At 42.3% G+C, this 21,822-nt stretch overlaps 1 protein-coding gene across 1 annotated transcript in view; it reads right to left on the bottom strand.

Moving 5' to 3' along the window:
- Positions 1-725: 725 nt before the first annotated feature.
- LOC149318300 (uncharacterized) overlaps positions 726-21,822 on the bottom strand; it is a 62,941-nt gene continuing 41,844 nt past the window's right edge. Inside the window, exons 2-3 of the mRNA XM_089508319.1 lie at positions 1,733-1,785; positions 726-1,438 (exon numbers count right to left, since the gene is read on the bottom strand). Coding sequence (XP_089364445.1) covers positions 726-1,438; positions 1,733-1,785 — 766 coding nt within the window. The remainder of the gene's footprint in view (positions 1,439-1,732; positions 1,786-21,822) is intronic.

Genomic DNA, 21,822 nt, shown 5'->3' with positions numbered 1-21,822 from the left:
CAGGTGATGGAAAAGACAATGAACTTTATTGCACCACTGGCTCCAGGCAGGGACGAGAACAGAATGGAAGGGGCCAGGAACGAGTGTGGAACGAGTGGGGGATGCATTTTACTGCACACAAGGAAGTCCTTCAGTCTTTCCATTCTGGTCCCCATCCATTCCCCATCTGTTCCAGAGGGGGCAATTTTTGAGAACTGTTCAAAACAGTTCTCAAAAATATCCTCCTCTTGGGACGTATTGGGAATGGAAGGGCAGGGAACAGAACGAGTGAAGGACTTCCATGTGTGCAGTAAAATGCGTCCCCCACTCGTTCCGTTCCCTTCCCTTCCAGGCTCCTTTTGTCCCATTCTCACCCCTGTCTGGAGCCCTGTGCGATAAAGTTCTAAAAGTCCCACAAGAAAACAAAGCAGAAAGGGAGCCAGGAAGTAGTGGCTTTCTCTGTGCTTTCCCACATAATAATAATAATAATAATAATCTTTATTTCTATCCCGCCTTTCCACAAAAGTGATCAAAGCGGCGTACAAGATACAGTTAAAACATCAGTATATAAAATTTTTAAAAGACATTACAAGGGGATATAAACAGGGGGTGAAACATGAAACGAAACAGGAGATGAAACATATCACATTCATCAGGGGCTAAATAAGCAACAATATTACAAAATGTGGGGTCAAAAACAGAGAGCAAGGGGCAGAACAAAAAAAAAAAAAAAAAAAACTCAGTAGCTAAAGTGAAAAAGCCAGCTGAAATAAGTATGTTTTTAATTGTTTCTTAAAAGAAACTAGTGATGCAGAGGTGCGGAGCTCTATGGGAAGCTCATTCCACAATGAAGGGGCAACGACAGTAAAAGCCCTCTGGGAGGTCCTTACCAAATGAGACTTAGGGACCTCTAACAGATTTGTCCCAGATGATCTGAGAGTGCGGGGCGGATTGTATGGGGAGAGGCGGTCCTCTAAGTACCCTGGGCCCAAGCCATTTAGGGCTTTATAGGTCAAAACCAACACCTTGTATTGAGCTCGGAAGCGAACAGGCAGCCAGTGAAGATCTTTTAAAATGGGAGTTATATGGTCTGTCCTGGAACTACCAGTGACCAATCTGGCTGCCATGTTCTGCACCAACTGTAGCTTCCGGGTTTGGTACAAGGGTTGCCCCATGTAGAGCGCATTGCAGAAATCCAAACGAGAGGTTACCAAAGCATGTACAACAGTTTCAAGGTTCCGACGGTCCAGGTAGGGGCGCAGCTGGCGTATCAGCCGAAGCTGATAACAAGCACTCCTAACCGCCGCATCCACCTGCGAAGACAGCTGGAGCGACGAGTCAAGGAGTACCCCCAGACTGCGCACCGAGTCCTTCAAGGGGAGCGTGACCCCGTTCAGGACCGGATGACAAATTTCACCACCCGGGACCGGGGAACCAATCGCCAGTACTTCCGTTTTCCCTGGATTCACACTGAGTTTGTTTTTCCTCATCCAGCCCATTACTGACGTCAGACAGGCCTCTAGAGGAGAGATGCCATCCTTAGTTACTGCATCAGTCGGAGACACAGAGAAAATTATTTGGGTGTCATCAGCGTACTGATAACACCGCGCCCCGTGTCTCCGGATGATCTCTCCCAGCGGTTTCATGTAGATGTTAAAAAGCATAGGGGACAAAATCGCTCCCTGAGGGACACCAGATGTAAGGGCCCTCTTATCGGAGCGACAGTCCCCCAGCTCCACCATCTGGAATCTACCTGAGAGGTAGGACCGGAACCACATGATGTCCAAGTGCTTCAGATCTCTTTCTCTGGGAAATGGATATAAAAGCATGACTTTTGTCAAACAGATTTTTCCAGCTAGATAAAAGATGTGCTTTTACAAGGCAAGGAGAAAGTAACTACTCCCCAGCTCCCTTTCTACTTTGTTTTCTCGTAAGATAAGGCTGTATGATTTTGGAGTATGACATTGTGAAGCGGCAAATGAGTCACAGTAGAGAATATTCTATAGAGATGACTTTTAAAAAATGGTTGAGAAACATGTTTTTGATGGTCAGGAAACCATGAAGAGAAGAATCCTAGATTGATGGAAATATTCAGTATTTGAACTGATAGTTGATAGGCACAGAAAACCGTCTAAGGCCCGGTACAGATTAGAAGAAAGGGGTGGCCAGAGGCTCCGAAATGGATCTCCTTCCCGTGATGGTGCCAAGGTGCCATTTGCGCCCTGGGGTGTCACAGTGACGTGTCTTGTGCGCAGTGCCGTTTGGATGCATAGCACAAGACACTTCATGGATATGTGCACCGCATGGATGGTGCTGCGTCAAGATAGTGCCGCCCATATATATTAGGGTTTGGAGGCATGTGGTTGCTGTGCGCTCCTGAACCCTAAAATCACAGCCAGCATGCCACAACGTGCCCATTTGTACCAGGCCTTTGAAAGTTTTCATATCGTCTAAATTAACCAAGCATCTGGTATCCAAAATCTGGAAAAATACATTTGGATCCTCCCTCTTTGTTTTCTACTCTTCAAACCCATACAGACAAAAAATTAGGAGTTTTTGAGTTCTCTGTGCAAATAAAGGATGAAGCACTGCTGTTTGTCAGTTGTTTATGCTAAACCAATAGAATACATTCTATTTCAACAGAAAAAGAGCAAAAATCTGACCTACACGACAGGGGGTTTGTGAGGATAAAGTAGGGAGAAGGAAATCCATTGAATCCATTGTAGAAAAGGCAACTAATAAATAACAAAGCAAACAAAAACCCCTATCACAGAAAAGATGAACAAGAAAACAGAAGAGCTTTCTTTGTATAGCAAAATCATAGGATGTGCTCTGTAAATCATTTGCAGCTTGGCAGTTCTTCACACAAGGTAGCCTCAGTGGACTTTCAGTATTTGCTGACTGAAGACCCCAGTCCTCCATTAGCTGCTTGACACATCTACCCCACCACCTCTTTACCAGAGTCATAACAGTTTGACACATCACTAGTGTTGTTAACACAGCTATGCTCAGGCTTTCTCAGGGGACCTCAACATTTTGCAACTCAATGCAGAACTGGAGAAGTGTTTGTCCTCGTTCAGGACAACAAAAACTGATATGAGACAAGGGATAAGATATTTCCAGGTTTTCCCCCTCTCTTTCATGCTGGACATGATGATTCTGTCTGAGGGTGCACCTACACTGTAGAAAAAATGTAATTTGACACCACTTTAAGTGTTTTAGCTCCATCTTATAGAATCCTGGGATTTGTAGTTTTACATGGTCTTTAGCATTCTCTGCCAAAGAATGCTGGCCCCTCACAAAACTACAAATCCCAGAATTCTGTAGGATGGACCCCTGGCAGTTACAGTGGTGTCAGACTGTATTATTTCTACAGTGTAGGCGCACCCTAAGATTCTATGTTCTCTCTATAAGGATGGAAGGTGATCTTTTGTTAGTTGCTTTAATGCTGCTGTTTGGGGGAAAACCTAAGGCTTGAGGAGGTTCATGGCACAGACTTTCTGATGGGATCTCCTTTAGGCCTGTGGTGGGCTTATCTTGGCTGGTGCAAGATATAACAATTTCAGTTATTCATAATGCCCTTGAGGATTATTATTCTCCATCAAGGCAATATGAGGGAAACTCAAATGGAAACTATCTTGCTGCCTGGGTCTTTCTCATAAAAAGCGGGCATGTAGCAGGCTTTGGTGATGGGCTTCAACAGCTGTCTAACGGCATGCTTGTGCTCAACAAGGCATTGTCTCAAAATATTTTGGAAATGTCAGAATTCGCTGCTTCTTTACTCACAGTCATGTAGAAAACTATCTGAATATGCAAGCAATAGCAAAATTTAAAACCTTATGCAATTGTTCGTGAAGTGTGTTTAGTCCACATGTGAAAATGGGAATGGACTATTCCTGCATCAGTCAGTCACCATTTTTGTCAGTCTCCTCATGGGAAGATCAGTTAGCTTTAACAGAATTTTCTCTATGGGTGGATACATTTCATGTGATTGGGAATGCTGTGTTTTGTGTGTGTGTTTTCTTTTGATTCCTGATTGCATGGAGAATGTCCACAGACAGAGGAAGCTCTCCTATTCAGGATGATCTGGTGGCGCAGTGGTTAAATGCCTGTACTGCAGCCATTCACTCAAAACCACAAGGTTGTGAGTTCAAGACCAGCAAAAGGGCCCAAGCTCGACTCAGGCTTGCATCCTTCCGAGGTCGCTAAAATGAGTACACAGACTGTTGGGGGCAAATTAGCTTACTTGCTAATTAGCTTACTTGCTGTTCACCGCTATGATCTTTGGAATAGCGGTATATAAATAAAACAAATTATTATTAAATTATTATTATTAGGATAGCAACAGACGTGTGGGTAGAGATGGGCCAGGATAGCCCTTCCCTCCCCTCATTCCACTCTTCACATGTTGATTCACCATACCAACAAAAGTAAGACCATAAGCAGATGGAGGGGAAAATCTGGCCCACCCTGGGGGTTCCCAATTTGTCGGGAGAACATGTCAACTGCACCTCTAGCTACCACAATGGGCTGACAGCTGATGCACAGTCTACTCTACCCCCTTCCAGCTGTGAGGACAGACCCGCCATAACAGAGCAATCAGCTACAACCCGCGCCATGCTATTATTTTTTTTCTCTTCTGCCAAGTGCACAGATATTCCATTAGCAGCAGCTAATAGCCTCCCTCATCCCACCCAGCCATCAGCTCATTGGATGTCTCACACAACTGTTCTCTCGATTGCATGATTGACCAACTGCTTGTATGGTGCATCGGTGACACATTAGCACAACATGAGCATGGAGCCCCCTTTATCTTGCTTGCCCTCTACAGTTCATTGACTGGAGCAGAGTGTTTCCACCACGGAGAGACAGCTGAGAGAGATCAAAGCCCTCCTGGACCAATGCACACTTATCCAGCCATGATGACTCCTCTGTACGTACCCCCTTCCCTCCCCCATGGCCCCCTGTTGGACTAGCCAGTTTGTTCATGTTTATATTAAATTCATTTTATTATTAGTAACCTGATATGTTTGTCACCATTTTGCTTCACAAGGTGTGTGATTGGTCAGTGGTGCAGCTGACCACTTGTGTGCTTGCGTGATTGATTCATGGACAGGTAACAAAAACAATTATGGCCAGAAATGGGACTGGTGGCAGTGTGGGAGCCCATAAGTAAAAATGCTATGCCCCATGCGGGAATTTCCAGCTGGTAAGGGGGTGGCAGCTTGCCCAGCCTAGGGCACTTGCTTCTGTTGGTTTCCACTGGCTGCCTGACCCCTCCCCCATCTCTGCACCAGTACACATTCTGCACACCAAAGCAATAGTTTGCTCTTTTTAACTTGAACCTTAGCAATCAGGGAATTTTTTTGATCTGAAATTCAGCCTTGGAGCATGACTTAGGACCATTTCCCTGGTGTTTCAGCCATGTGTGTCATCTTCATAGGTGAGTTCTGAAATGGGGTGGAGCTGAATAGCCTCTAATGCAGGTTATACTTTGAATTATCTACAATAAGTGGTACATAATGGGTTGATGTTGTTTTGTAAAATCAGTTCCAGTAGGTAATAAATGCATGGAGAAATGCTCTCTTATAGCAACTTTTAATCCTTCCCTATCCTAATAACACAAAGCTCCATTAATAAGTTACCATGAACACAGACTTCACTGAACTGCCCTGAAATAACAAAATTGTAAGCAAACAAACTGTAAGCAAACAATAAGAAAAGGATGCTGTTTTACAATGTATGGAGAACTTCCTTTGCAGTCATCATTCTCTCAAAATAGTATTCAGTTCTATCAGTTGCATGCTTACATGTCCACATACAATGTCTGTGCTGTTACTGAACTACTGAACAGCTATGGCTGCAATCACATGTTACTAACACTGAGTTTATAGGATTGAGATGTACAGCCCATTTGACAACAAAGAGTCTAAAAACCTGAAACGGTGCAATTAAGGCTTTGTTAGTGCATATCTGTCTTGAAATACCCCCCTGGACTGATGCAGCAAATAAATCCATTCTCCCCCTTTACAGTGAGGCCAAGAATGATTTTTTAAAAAATGTTTTGTGTGATTTCAAATTCTTCTATCCAATGAAATATGTTAATTGTTATTCTACATGAGTGGAGTCACACTCTTCTCATAATCATGGTTGCATTTGGATTTCTGAAGATATGTTGTGTACACCATCACAAAATAGTGTGTGTGTGTGTGTGTGAGAGAGAGAGAGAGAGAGAGAGTGATCTGAAGGGCGAAAATAAGGGTGTGTGCAATATCTAAACACAATTAAATATGTACATAAAACTCCATTCATTTTATTTGCAGATGAAGAAAACAGTCTATTACTAGAAACAAAAGGTTAAGGATGGACTATTATTCCATCCTATTATAATACATTCTGAATTTAACACCATATTGCTCAGATTAGTACATTGTTAAAGATTAGAGGTTTTTTTAATTGCAAAGCTATAAATAATATGTTTGTGCATGTTGTTTAATGACTGAAGTTTAAGTGGTGTGTGTATGCACAATGAAACTAGATTTTAAGGTGTAAAATTGCACACAATAAATCGCTTCACAGCCTTAAAAGCAAAGCAGCAGCAGATTTCACAGAGCTAATACACACACACACACACACACACACACACACACACACACACACACACACTAAAAATTCCTAAGAGAAAAACTATAGAGTCTTTCTATAACATGTGAAATAGAGTCACAATCAATATCAAAAAATATTTAAGACAGCAAATGTATTAATAATTTGCTTCTCTAAACTAAGAGTTAAGAAGCAGTGAAAAAATGATGGAATGGTAAATGAAAGCAGCAAGTTAAAAGGGGTAATATGGTCCCACCAACTTTGTAGAACACTACAAAGCTAGTAACTGCTATCTGTATTGCTCCTTTTTTCAGAATCAGGAAAACCTTCACACATTTAGCACTTGATATATATAGAGATATGATACATCCTTCTTGTCTCAGATATATCCTCTTTTTCAATGTTAACATTTCTTTCTAAGCAGATTCTGCCCAGATGAATTTTAACCAGATAGGTTGTTGTCATTATTAAATTTGGCCATGAAACCCACTGGGTGACCTTGGGCAAGTCATATGCTCTCAGACTCGGGGGAAGACAATGACAAACCTCCTCTGAAAAAATCTTGCCAAGAAAACCCCATGATACCCCATGTCAATTGTAGGTACATAGCAACAATATAGTTCTTGTTGTTAACTGCTGTCAAGTTGATGTTGACTTATAGTAATGCCATTAATGAGAGCCCTCCAAGTCAACCCATCATCAACAAACCTGCTCATGTCTTGCAGATTCAGAGCTGTGGCTTTCTTGGCTGAGTCTATCCTCTTTTCCTACTGCCTTCCAGCCTTGGCAAGCAATATTGCCTTCTCTGGTGAGTCATGCCTTCTCATGATATATCCAAAGTATGACACCATCAGTTTAGTCATCTTGACTTCCAGAACTTGATTTGCTCTCAGACCCATTTCTATAACAGGCCATGCTATCAGTAGACATCTTCTCCAGGACCACATTTCAGATGAACTGATTTTCTTCTTATCATCTTTCTTCACTGTTTAGCTTTTACAACCATCTATAGAAACTGGAAATATGATGGCATGTAGATGATCCTAAATTTAGTAGCTGTAGCCTATATATGCTATGGATAATTAAAGTGAGAGTCATCATGACAATCAGTGGTTTGAGATAGTCAGTTGATAAATGTGTTTATTCCTTCTTGATGTTTTCCTTTTAAAATATGGTAACCCTACCCCAGCATGGTGTAATGGTTTGAACCTTTGACTATGACACCAGTGGTCAGGGTTCAATTCCCTGCTCAGAAATGGAAATCCACTTGGTGACTTGGGTGGGTCACACACTCTCAGCACTAGAAAACCCTGTGATAGGATCAATTTAGGATTGCCATAAGCTGAAAATGACTTGAAGGCATACAACAACAAATCCTAGGTTTTAGAATTGTCTTCCTAGGAGTGGTTTCTTCTTACTGGTCTTTTTTTCACTGGGCAGAGCCCTTTTTTAATTAAAACCCTGCAGACTTTTGAGAACTGAATGGTTTCAAAGAAGAAGCTTTTAAGAAGTTGTTGTACTATTTTTAAACTACTTTGTATGCCATCCAGAAGCAATTGGGTTGCAAGTCCTATCAGCCCTAGCAGGGTGAGGAATAGAACTGTAGCCCAACAACATCTGGGTGGCAACAGATTCTCCATCCCAACCTTAAAAGCTATTGTGATGCTTAATATCAGGGGTAGGCAACCTGCGGCCCGCGGGCCGGATGCGACCCGGTGAGGCCTTGGGACCGGCCCCAGCCTGGTCTTGTCGCCGATTGCCGCCAGGGCCTTTGGGAGGCAATTGTCTATAGAAGCCTCAGAAACATGCATTTATATTAACATTTTTTTAAAAATCAGCAAATTTTTTCGTGTGTCCTCCATTTTTTTTAAAAAGTGTCTTCCATTTGAAAATTTTGTCCTACATTTGTCCTGGTTTATTTATATATCTAATTTTTTAAAAAATATATTTAATTATTTATTTTTTGGCTTCGGCCCCCCAGTTGTCTGAGGGACAGCAACCCGGCCCCCGGCTCAAAAAGGTTGCCTACCCCTGCTTAATATCAACTTTGGTCCTGTGTCCCATTGTGAAAATATTGTATTCCTTAAATTGAAGGGGCAGAATTGGAATTTTCACTCTTGCACTTTGATAGTGTCAGTTGGTTTCTCTGTAATTTCTCCATTGTAACATAGATCTTCTAGGATAGGAGGAATCTTAAAATGATTCTTAAAGGTGATGTTGATCAAGCTGACAGCCCTGATGTTTCAATCCTAAGTAAAAGTCTGTAATGACTGATGGCAATGGTGGTCAATGAGAATGAACTGCTAGGACTGTACAACAATGGCCAGCCGACTATTCCCTCTTCTTCACTGGTGGCTTTTAAGCTGGCTGTATGTCCTAAATAGCCTATTTTAAGATTCCCTAGTTTCATAAAAAGTAAGCCAATGAAAGGATTAAACTAATTAAAAAATGTGAAGTCCATCTTCAGAGCCATAACTTCCCACATGATCCAAAACACAATAGAGATGAGGAGGCTTGTTGACTCCAATAATTTCTATGAACTATGAAGGGACTCAAGAACTCATCTCCACAAAAATAAAGTAAAATACAAAGAAGCTACTGTTCTCACAACAAAAGGTAAAACTCCTCCTTTCAGCTTAGCTTTCTCCCTAAACACTGTTCTCAAGAACCAATAAATCTAATACTGAACAAGCTGCACATACTATTCAGACTACACTTTCTTCTGTATTCACCCCTGTCTAGGAAGAAAATGAAATGTTAAAGAAACTCATGCTATTATTTGTAGTTTTGTTTCTTGATTTTTGTGAGGTGGTCTCTTAGAGGGCTATCTATAAAACTGGAATGTTAAGATGTGCTGTCTTTAATTGCACATATGTTTTACAGTAGTTGCACATATTTCTCTCTGTATTGTATGGGTCTTCTGTGACTCTACACAAAGCAACACAGTTGCTATGGTACTTAGCACCAGCACTTTGGGTTTAAACTGTAAGGATTATTGCAGAGCTTTGGAATTCTGGGAATAAACTGATCTACCACTTTCCAAGGGGACATAGAAAGAGAGAGAGAAAGAGAGGTGAGGGGAAGGAGGGGTTGGAGAGAGAAAGAGAGAGAGTAGGGAGGAGGGGAAATGAAAGGATATTATTTTTTTGTATCTGTCATTTCCCTGCTATCTCCCATATGACTTCTTAATCCATCAGAATGCTGGGAAGATAATGTTTTGGGCGAAATAACATGAGAGAGAGGATAGACTCCCAAGGACCAATATCTTTATTGCTCGGAGGATAAACGGATTATGTCAGCCATTTTCTGTTGCTGACAGCTTTTCTTATTAACCGATTTTATTTTTTAATCTTCCGGGGAAGAAATATGGTTTTATGTCACAATAAAACGCCGGTCACATCTAATTCTGCCCTCAAACAAACAGATTTCTGAAAGCCTTGCAGAGAAATTTGAAATAACTTTAAAGAGGGGTTTTTTGGATAAAGTCTTTATCCAGAGGCTTGTTCAACTGCAGTGTAAAAGGTTTAGAGTGAGAGAGGGAGAGTGAGTAAGAGAGAGAGAGAGGAAGAGGGAGAAGAGAGAGAGAAGTCCCTCACAGTTGTTTTTCCCCCGTTGATCCCCATTAAAAGAAACTCTTCATTGTGATGTACTCAAGGAAATACAGCTCAAACGAAAGAGTCATATGAATGTTAACAAATATGGCTATTTGTGTGGCTTATGCTCTCCGCCGGGCTTAGAGATGTTACGTGTGACACCCAGAGAATGAAGGAAGCAATCATTAGAATCCCAGCAACCTGCTTAACCGCCTTCTTTCAGACTCTCCTTTTTGATCTGACACTATTTTTTCCTCTTCAGTTTTGCTAGGATTACTGTGGAAGATGTTAATAAAGTATTGCATACATTGTGTAGAGAGAAAGATAAGAAAGTCTCTGTGGATGAAACTTTGAAGTTTTCAGCAATTCACACGTATACTTGTTGCTCCTCTTCCCTCCCTGCACATCTCAATGTGAATTCAAAAAATCCCAAGGTCTTATTTCTGCTTTCACTTCTTCCAAAGGCTCACAATGTAGCATCTTATGTGCCTGTCCTGTCAGGAGCAACAGGAACCACCATTAAGCTAATCACACATGCTTTCTTATGGATGTTGCTCTTGACTTGCCCTCATCTACAACAGGCTGCTCCACTCACAGACCCAAATTTTCTTCCGTTCCACAATATAGGATGCTATTTTCCCTGTTATGACAGTAAATTGAATATAGGGAGCATGATGAAAGGTGAAATGGAGGTTATGGAAAGCTTTTTAAATGTTGAAAAAGATACTTTTCTTTACCTTCAGTGCCCTGTTCTAAGGCATCACAGCTTCCTTACTTGGCAAAATCTGCTTAGATAAAACTTTCAGCCAACAAAAAAATAAAAAATAATAATAACTTTATACTTCTGGAGAAGTCAGCTTCATGATTTTTGGCTAGAATTGGGTGTACAAATGATAAACAACATTCAAAACATTTGGATTGCAATTGAAAAATCCAGCAACATTTTCAGAGGCGCACCATAATAGAATATGAGCCTAACTGGCCATGATGGTGAAAGATTGATGCTGTGCTGAATCCAAACACCTCATAAACAGGTGGTGCTGGAAATTACTTAGGACTACCCTTGCCCTTGTGTTTTGGCATTCCCAGAGAAGGTTGGGACCTACAGTAGCTTGGCTTCTCCCTTTCCCTGCCCACTCTTGGTCTCCTTTGGCTCTTCTGCCTAAAGCAGAACAGTATCTGAGATCAACCACAGAGGAGAGTTCTGTTAGGAGAAGGACATTTGTGCCAACAAATGAAGTTTGTGCCCTAATCCTAATCCTTTACATATCTTTGTGTTAGAATTATACTGTAAATCTATTCCAGATGAGAAAACAATGAGGAGTCTTGTGGCGCTTTAAAGAAGAAATGTACAGTGAGACCTCTGTATCTGTGTGGGAATCTGTTCTGGAAGTTCCCCTCCCTGGATACCAAAATCCGTGTGATCTCAAGTTCCATTGTCCCTAATGGTGGCATGTGCATGCAGCCACACCACCATTAGGGACAATGGGACTTTAGGTGAAGTGATGGGGATTGTCCCTAATGACAGCACAGCCATATGCACACACTACCATTGTGGACAATGGGTGGTTTGCCATCTATGAATGCTAAAATTGGTGGATGCCAAGTCCTTGGATACAAAGCTCCCACTGTATTATGGCATAAACCTTCACAGACTAGACTCCACTTCAACAAGTACATTAATCAAGAAATAAAATGCAATACTAAGTTATAGATGAATAGGATTTTTTTTAAAAAAATGTTGATTAAAAATGACCTTACTGGTGCCCATTCAAAAAGCAGTTGCTAGAAATAACATAAACAACAAAACAACAAAACTAATTATCATATATATTGTGATCAAAGAATGTTAGCAAACATTGATTTTCTAATCACAGCAAGTATTGGTGACCCACAATGTTTCCATTGAATCAGGAAGTTCCTCAGGTTGGGATAAACAAATGAATTTAAACCATTGCCCTATTCAGAGCAAAAGAGAGCTAACTGAATTTTTTGATAACTTGAAATTGAGCAGTTTAATGTGGTAATCGCCTTTTGAAGTTCGTTTGTTTAAGAATGATCACCTTAAGGCCAGTGGTGGTGTGTCCTGATTGACTGAAATGTTTTTCCTATTATTATTATTATTATTATTATTATTATTATTATTATTATTATTATTTTGCAGTTTCTTTTACTGATATTGGGTTCATGCCCCTACTCGCTTTTGCTTAAAGACTGGCTTTTTTTGTGTCTTATGTAGAATTCAGATGGGCATTACTGCCAGATGATAGTATATATCATGTTGGAAGATGAGTTGGTGAATGGACCCTTGAAGTTGTGCCTGATATACTTTCATCCTGTAATAGTATTGCTTGAATAGAGAGACAGAGCTGGCATCTCCAAGTTAATTGCATAGTCTGGTCCCCCTGCATTTGTGTGTCCCTCTTGTGACCTGGTATTGGGACATCATCAGTATAAGTGAAATAGGAGACAGCTCCACATACTGATAGATGGTCGCTGCTTTATTTTCTTATTATTTAAAAAAGCTCAGAGCAGTTTGGCCTCTACCAAAATTGGCCTTTTTCAAGGCTGCAGTATAAAATACGAAATAAAATCCCATTAAATATATTAACCTGTACAATATAAAATCAGTCATATTTTCTGCAAGCATATAAAATACCTTGTTCAAAATGTCAAAGTGTACATACATACTTTCAAACAAAAATTTCTGGAGTTTTATAGACACTTTCCAAAGAACTGAACCATTAAACAAAGAGACTATCTTTCTTTCTTATTATATATGAACACAGAAAGTCAGGAGAGAAAAGAATTTCTTAGAAATCTTTGGCTTCTTAGTTCCTTGCCCCTTTTCTTATTTTGTTTCCAAGAGGAGAGGTGGAAGGAAGGGCTGATACACCATGGGTGAAGCCTTCTCTACAGATTGCTGTGATCTCCCTGTTTGTTTGTTTGTTTTAAACCAAAACCTTTTTGAACATAAATCATTTTGTTGCTCCGAAAATGCTATGCACTTCAACTCTGTAGAGTTACATCAGGATTTTCAAAAGATCCTGGCATTACCTAGAGAAATAGGTTGCTTGTTGTTGAATAGTCTAGCCAATGAAGCATCTTTATGGCACAATCCTTTGAGCATCTGCTCAGAAGAATATCCCATTATGTTCAATTAGCTTATTTTACTTGTAAGCAGCTTTGACTCCTTGTTTTGGGGGACAGGCAGAGTATAGATAAAGGAATGGTAGTGGCTGTTATGATAATCATGATTGTTATCCAGTGAGACTTAGGCCCTGTATAGATGGGCCCTTTGCAGTGCGTCCACGACGTGCTAGGGTTGCCTCAGGGCGGTGCGTGCACACGCCCCACACCCTAGCACGTCGTCAGTGTGCCACAGTTGTGCAGCACCATACAAACGGTGCACGCAATCATTACGTCGCAGCTGCGCTGCCTACAAACTGCACTGCGCAGCTGCGATGTAACAGAGCTGTCTCTGGCTCTTTGTGGCACCACAAAAAGGAGCCGCTTTTTACAGTGCCTTCTTTGCTGCATAGCTGCGCAGCACCGTTTGTAGGTGGCGGCACTCCTGTGCAGCAAAGAGAGGCGCCAAGGAGGTGCCTCTTTTTGGCAGTCTGCACCCCACCTTACTTCCAAAATGGCAACCCCTACTTATACAGGGGTTAGTTGCATTGAACATAATGGGACTTCTGTGTGAAAACATAAAGGATAGCCCTATTAATTTCTTTGATTTCAGTAGGGAACTAAGCACTGGCATCACTAGTGGGGTGCAGGGGTGTGGACCACACCAAGTGACACCTTAAGTGGGGGTGACACCAATGCTCCTCAAACATCTTCCTTTGGGCAGAAACAGGCTGTGGCACTCAACTGCTTTCCTTTAAAATGCTTTAAGAGATGGGGGGAGTGGGGAGAAGCTCATTGGGAGAAGAAAGGAGAGGTCCCAGAACTTTTTAAAATTAAAAATTTAAATTTCAAAACTTTATTTTTTTAAAAAAATTGAAATTTTATTTTTAAAAATTATTTTAAAATGTTCTTTACAAACATGACATTTTAGCCCTATCTTAACTATGTATGTGTAAATAAATTTAGATTGTGCATATGATATTGTAATTTAAAGATATAATTTAAATTTTGCTAGTTTGCCACGACTATTAGCATTACATTCAGTGGTATAGGGGAATTACAATTTATGACTAACATTAGTGCAAAAAAGCATTACTAAGGATTCTGTATAGTGTGAAATGGGAAGAGATCAATGGGGGGGGGGGGTTGATACCATGAGTTACCACACCAACCCTAGTGATGCCCCTGACACTAAGGGAACAATCCTATGGGGAGGTTTTTGAGCAGACTCTAGGGAGTTGAATAGAAGATGCACTCTCCCCCATTGGAATAAACAGAATTTTAAAATGACTTGTTTGCCCTTGGTATTCCAAGGTGAAACACTCAACCAGAAGATTCAGATAGCCGAGCTGATGCTCTTATATAAAAAAGTATAAATAAACAAACAAATCAGTGAATGTTCTTTTTAATGATTCATTACAGTCACATTAATAATGCTTATAATATTAGATAATTACAGTATATATGATAAAAGGATGATACATGCTGATGGAAGTCTTAAGTAGGCTTAAATGGGAGGAAATCCCCCTTACTGTCTTGGCATATGTGTATCTCTAAAATGGATGCTAGGACAACTTATGTGCATGTGAAAACACACAGAGTGTAAAAACAGAAATTTGCACATTATGTACCTGGAATCTTTGGGTTAGTTGATACTTTTTAATGTTTTATTTTAAATCATCTTCATAATTTCCTTTAAAAAAAAAGATTATTTATTAAATGTATATCCTGCCTATCTGCCAAAATGTAAGTAAAGCTAGAATTACACTAAAGCCAGAACCAAACAGTCAACACACACCTAAGCAGCAATACAAAGGCTTGTCTGAATAAAACAAACAAATTTGCCTGCTAGTGATGGAAGAACAAGAGAGGAAGCCAGACTAAGGGCCCAAAGAGATAGGCCAAAATAAAGCTGATTCGGGTCACTTTGGAGGTATGCTGTTTAAATGGCACACGCATCTTAAGAGGCCAGAAGCTGCGCCAAAGCTGCGCTCCAGTCCTTAAGACTGAAGCGTGGCTTTGGCACAGCTTCCAGCCTCTTAGGACACATGCATCATTTAAACAGCAGACCTCCAAAGTGACCTGAAGCAGCTTTACTTTCACCTGTCTGTTCGGGCCCTAACTTGCCATAGTAGGACTCCTAGAGCCTGGAGGACATTTGGAAGAATGAAATGTTGCATTGTAGTGCTTGAGTATTAAGAGCCTGGAACTAGGCAATGAAAGCCAATGTTAGGAAGTTTAAATAGGGAGTAGATGCTCCCAACAATGCTAATGCAAAAGGAAAAGCAAAGGAAATAGAAGGCAGAGCCATGTTTAGAGCCATATTCATTCTAGTGCCATTGTAAGCACAGGAAATATATTAATACTTCTTTTCCAATGTGGAAAAGAAAAATCAATAGGGAAAGAAATATTATTTTTAATCTTCTAAGTGATTTTTTTTTTACAAACAACGAAGGAAAAAATGGAAAACGATGAAAAAAAGGACTTGCCTGTGTCCTTTTAACCTTTATTTATTATCACTCAGTCCACATCAACCCATGACTGCATGATAATTTCTTTGGGATTTCATTTTAATTTCACTGTATCATATAATTCAGCACAGCTTTTCACAATATTTTTTTAACTGTAAACTTTAAAAATCTCTTTAAAGGAAATGCATCAAGGAGAAAGTCCCCATCACCCTTCTGTTGCAGTTACTTAATTTATAACATGAAAAGGGTTTGTGCTAAAATATGATAAAAATAAAATCAACACACTTCAAAAAGGGAATATTCTGTAATAAAGCATTTAAATTTGAAGGGTAGCTGCTTCTGTGCTTCTTGGAGAGTTTGCATGAGACACACGTAATACTGTAAGTTTTCGTGGAGGTTATTGCCTTGATCCAGCATGACCAATCCATGTGCAAACACAGATTATTATATGTAGATGGTCCATCTGTTCCCCCTCCCCATACAAATGGGAGATTTCTGAAGGCTGAAGAGTATTCAGTTAAGAAGAGGGAGGTCCCACATTGAAGAATGAGTGAACATGTGCACATCCTGCACTGCTGAACAAAAGAGCAGTGGGCATGTAGAGTGGCCAAGTGCCCTACTTGAGAAGATCTCTCTTTGAAGGCATTCTCTGTTTGATGGGCTAGCCAATCCAAATTTGACTTGAAGAAAAAAGAACCATTAAGATGCAGGACCAAGGGCTTGAAGTTGCCCATCCATTGAGTTGCCATATTCCAGTCCCTCATATCCCAGCATCTAATTTGCATATTATTCAAATTATTATAATTATGCATACTATTAATTTGCAAATTCAGCACAATAATCATTGCCCTTTTTCTACCATTATGTTTCAACCTCAGTACCAGTACCAAGCTAAGAGCTCTTTCCCCCTTCTTTTCACCTCTAGCTGGTGTGAAGAGAGGGAGGCTTCCAAGCAGCCCTAGATAGTAAAGGGACACCCTTCATTGTCTCCCTGCTGTTTGGAAGTAAATTACCATCGTGCTGCCTAGCCCTTGGCTCATGCCATCAACACAGTCACCTTTCCTGCTTTCTGCACCTGTCAGAGAAAGCAGAGAGGGAACGGAAGAATAAGGTGGCAATGCTACTTCTGTGTAGCAACAACCAGAGCTAGAAGGGTGGAATGAGGCTCCTGCCAGTGTCAGAGTTTCTGCTTCATTGCCACCACCACATTTTAGCCTACCTATCAGCCAGCAACAAATGAGAAATCTGAGATTTATTGCTTCAACTGGTCCAGCCAGCCAGGATACTTCTTAGTCCCTTCAATCTGATTTTTCCCAGGTTTTCTTGGGCAAATGGCAACCTTACCCATGCGCCATTATCACTTGAGGTGGGAATGATGCAGAACACCAGACCACAATTTTCCTCACTATGCTGAAATCAGTATCTTCTGTTGCTCTTCCACTTCCTTCTCACTCCTCACCCCTTTTTGGTTTTGGCCATTCTGGAAGATGCCTGGGAGAGTACTAAATCTAGTTGCCTTCTCTTCATAATATTAGTTATTACCATTACCAGTATATCTTTCTTGGAGTGGCAATCAAAAATTGGTTTTCCATAGAGCCCTGGCTGTGCAGTGCTTAACTGCCGGTATTGCAGCCACTCACTCACAAACCACAAGGTTATGAGTTCAATACCAGCCAGGGGCTCAGGGCTGACAGGGTCACTAAAAAGAGTACCCAGCTTGTTGGGGGCAATTAGCTTACACATTGTAAATAGCTTAGGGAGTGCTTAAGTGCACTGATAAGTGGTATAGAAATGTTTTTGTTATTGTTATTGCTTATGACACCCAGCAAGGGACCCTAGTAGTTGCCATATCCTCCAGTGCTTCAGCTGACACAGGCTGTAATTCTCTTTGATTCTAGCAGGGTGCAAACTTCTATCAGTGTACTAATGTGGATGTCCAGACACTGATACCTGCCAGATAGAACATAGGTTGAGAGGGAGCTTCCCAGTAACCCCACGGCTAATTGGTGGCCATTTGTGTCAGGGGACAGAGATGTGTCCATTTGCCATTTGGATCCTATTTTGCAACCCAGGAAAAACTGCCATGCAAGAAAGTACTGGGTGCAAGAGAAGAAATTAGTCAAACAGCACCTTTACACAGCTCTTTGAAAGTTTATGACTAGGGTCACAGTTTGCATCTTCTGTATTCGTGTGTTGTCAAGTACAAATTTTCCAGATATTAACCGCACATATACAGTAGAGGCTTATTTACAAACAGATAAGCTATGGAAAAGATTTCTGCAGGCCATTTTTCATATGAATAGCAATAGCAAGTATATTTCTATGCCACTTAAGAGTGCACTTAAGCACTCCCTAAGCGGTTTTTAATGTGTAATGCCCCCAACAAGCTATGTACTCATTTTAGCAGCCTTGGAAGGATGCCATGCTGAGTTGACCCTGAGTCCCTGGCTGGTATTGAATTCACAACCTTGTGGTTTGTGAGTAAGTAGCTGCAATACCGGCAGTTAAGTAGCTGCAGTATAAGCATTTATAATAATAATAATAAAATTTTATTTCTATACCGCTATTCCAGCGATCACAGCGGTGTACATCAAAGAGTAAGACAATTGAAACATTAGCATGAAATAATACAAAGTTAATAATTAAGAACAGTAAAAACAAAACAAAAAACTAACAACACTCTATACAAGTGGCTTTTTAGAATGGAATACACAAAGACATTGCCACGGGGAAAAGAATGACCACAAGGCTCACGGGGGGAAAGCCTGGCGGAACAAAAAAGTCTTCAAGTTCTTCTTGAAAGCATCGAGGGAGGTGGAAGTACGGAGCTCATTGGGGAGGGAGTTCCAGAGCTGAGGGGCTGAAACAGAGAAAGCCCTCTGAGCTGATACATATCGAGCGTCTGGAACTCTTAAAAAATGTCTTTCACCCGACCTGAGAGTGCGGGGCGGATTGTATGGGGAGAGGCGGTCCTCCAAGTACCCTGGGCCCAAGCCATTTAGGGCTTTATAGGTGATAACCAACACCTTGTATTCAGCCCGGAAGCGAATAGGCAGCCAATGGAGATCTTTTAGGACTGGTGTTATATGGTTGGCCCTGGAACATCCAGTAACCAGCCGAGCAGCCATATTCTGCACTAATTGAAGCTTCCGGGTTTGGTACAAGGGTTGCCCCATGTAAAGCGCATTACAGAAATCTAATCGAGAGGTTACCAGAGCATGTATAACGGTTTCAAGGTCCCCCCGGCCAAGGAAGGGTCGCAGTTGGCATATCAGCCGAAGCTGATAACAGGTGCTCCTGACCGCCGCACCCACCTGAGCAGTAAGGTGAAGCGATGAGTCAAGAAGCACCCCCAAACTGCGAACAGAGTCCTTCACAGGAAGCGTGACCCCATTTAGGACAGGTGGAAAAATTTCCTTACCCAGACCAGGAGAGCCAATCACCAGTACTTCCGTTTTCTCTGGATTCAGGCTGAGTCTGTTTTCCCTCATCCAGCCCATTACCAACTCCAAGCAAGCATTAAGAGGAGAGATGCCATCCTTAGTTACTGCATCAGACGGAGACATAGAGAAAACTATTTGGGTGTCATCAGCGTACTGATAACACCGCGCCCCGTGTCTCCGGATGATCTCTCCCAGCGGCTTCATGTAAATGTTAAAAAGCATAGGGGACAAAATCGCTCCCTGAGGGACCCCAGATGTCAGGGCCTTCCTATCGGAGCAACAGTCCCCCAGCTCCACCATCTGGAATCTGCCCGAGAGGTAGGAACGGAACCACTGCAAAGCAGAGCCCCCGATACCCAACTCCCTCAGTCGACCCAGAAGAATACCATGGTCGATGGTATCGAAGGCTGCTGAAATGTCCAAGAGCACTAACAGGGACACGCTCCCCCTGTCCATACCCAGACGGAGATCATCAACTAAGGCGACCATAGCAGTCTCAACTCCATAGCCCACCCGGAAGCCGGTTTGAAATGGGTCCAGATAATCCGTCTCATCCAAGATCCCTTGAAGCTGAAAGGCAACTGCCCTCTCGATCACCTTCCCTAAAAATGGCAGCAGCGAGACAGGCCGATAATTGTTCCGAATTAGGGGGTCAAGGGAGGGCTTTTTCAACAAAGGTTTAACAATGGCCGTCTTCAAAGTTGATGGAAACTGCCCATCCCTGAAGGATGTATTGATAATACGGTGCAACATATTAGTCACAACCGTTCCCCCTTGAGCTGTCAGCCATGAAGGACAGGGATCGAGAGAGCAAGTCGTCTTCCTAACACTTCGAAGAATCTTGTCCACATCCTCAGTACAGACAGACTCAAAGTGATCCAGTTTAACCAAGTCCACGGAGGCTCTGGACACCTCTACTCTAGATTCTGAACTAATAATGGAGTCAAGATCAACCCTTATCCGAGAGATTTTATCCGCAAAGAAGTTGTTAAACTTGTCGCAGCAGGCTTTCGATGGTTCCAAAATAGGGTTCAGGGGAGGAGGGAGTTGAGTAAGCTCCCTCACTACCCTGAACAGCTCTGCCGGACGCGACTCCACGGACGCGATACGCGCAGAAAAGAAAGAGTTCTTCGCTGCTATTATCGCCACTCCGTAGTCCTTCAAAAGAGAGTCCAGGAGTGTCTTGTCAGCTAAGGTCTGATGTTTCCGCCATTTGCGCTCTAGTCGTCGCAAAACCCGCTTCCTGGTCCGAAGATCTTCCGTATACCAAGGCCGTTTTTTGGAAGCAGGTCTGAGAGGAGACTTGGGGGTGATACTGTATATAGCCCTGGAGAGATCAATATCCCAGATGTTAGTTAGGGCATCAACAGAATCACCATCAGTTCCAATCATAAACCCCTCTAGGGCTTCTTGGAACCTTTTGGGTTCCATCAGCCTTCGAGGGTGGACCATCCGAATAGGTCCGCCACCTCCAGGAGGGATCCGGGTAGAAGCCTTGATATTAGCCTCGACCAGGAAATGGTCCGTCCATGACAAGGGAGAGACATTAGAAACCTCTGCCCAAGGCGTCTCCATATCCGTACAGAAGAGAACATCAAGTGTATTACCAGCCGAATGCGTAGGTCCTGAGACTAATTGGGACAGGCCCATGGCTGTCATGGTAGCCATGAACTCCCGAGCCGCACCAATTGGATCACGACTGGTCTCGAAAGGGATGTTGAGGTCCCCCAAGACTAAAAGTCTAGGGGACTCCAACAACAGTTTCGAGACCAGCTGTGTCAGCTCGGTTAGGGAGTCTGTTAGCGCACGGGGTGGCCGGTAGACCAACAAAATCCCCAAACTGTCCCTGTTCTTCAGGGTCAGGTAAATACACTTGATGTAATCTGTCTGACGTAAATGGTTCCTGGTCAAGGAAAGGGTGTTCTTATGGATCAAAGCAACACCTCCCCCCCCGCCCACCTAACCTGCATTGGTCCTTTACTGAGTACCCAGCTGGGAGGGCCTGAGCCCACACCGCTTTGCTTTCAGGCCCAAGCCAGGTCTCAGTAATGCAAGCCAGGTCACAACACTTTTCCTCCAACAAATCATACAAGATATGGGTCTTGTTCTTTACAGACCTGGCATTGCACAGGAGCAGAGACAGGGTTTGTGGTACAGTTGGACTCACCCACAGATCTTTTTGGCTAGAAGAGAGGATGGAAGGAGGGATAGATATTACGCATTGATCCCGCCTTCCTTTCTGAAACGACTCCACTCTCCTACCACTATATCTCCCCCTGCCCCACACTACTCTAATAGGAGCTCCATACAACACAGAACAATCCACCATCCCCTCGCCCAGCTGTCCATCATCCATGGCCCAATAATACCCACACAGCAATGTAACAAAGCTGCAGCAGAGGAAGACAACACTACACGTTATTCCTCTGCTGCGCACACAGCAACTCAGGACCTGCCCCAAGCCTGCCTGCAACTGCGAACAAAGTGCATTGGCTGCCAAGTCCCTGGACAAATGCGCAGCTGTGCAAGTTCTTCGCTGCCCAAGGAGCAGCCCGGTAACAGCAGCAAACAACGGCATCCCTCAGGGCCTTGGAGGGGGCAGGA

Source organism: Sceloporus occidentalis, unplaced genomic scaffold (genome assembly GCF_023333645.1).
Source record: "Sceloporus occidentalis isolate IW3139 unplaced genomic scaffold, rSceOcc1.0.p SCAF_2, whole genome shotgun sequence".
Lineage (NCBI taxonomy): Eukaryota > Metazoa > Chordata > Lepidosauria > Squamata > Phrynosomatidae > Sceloporus > Sceloporus occidentalis.
This window is presented reverse-complemented; position numbering and strand designations above follow the sequence as displayed.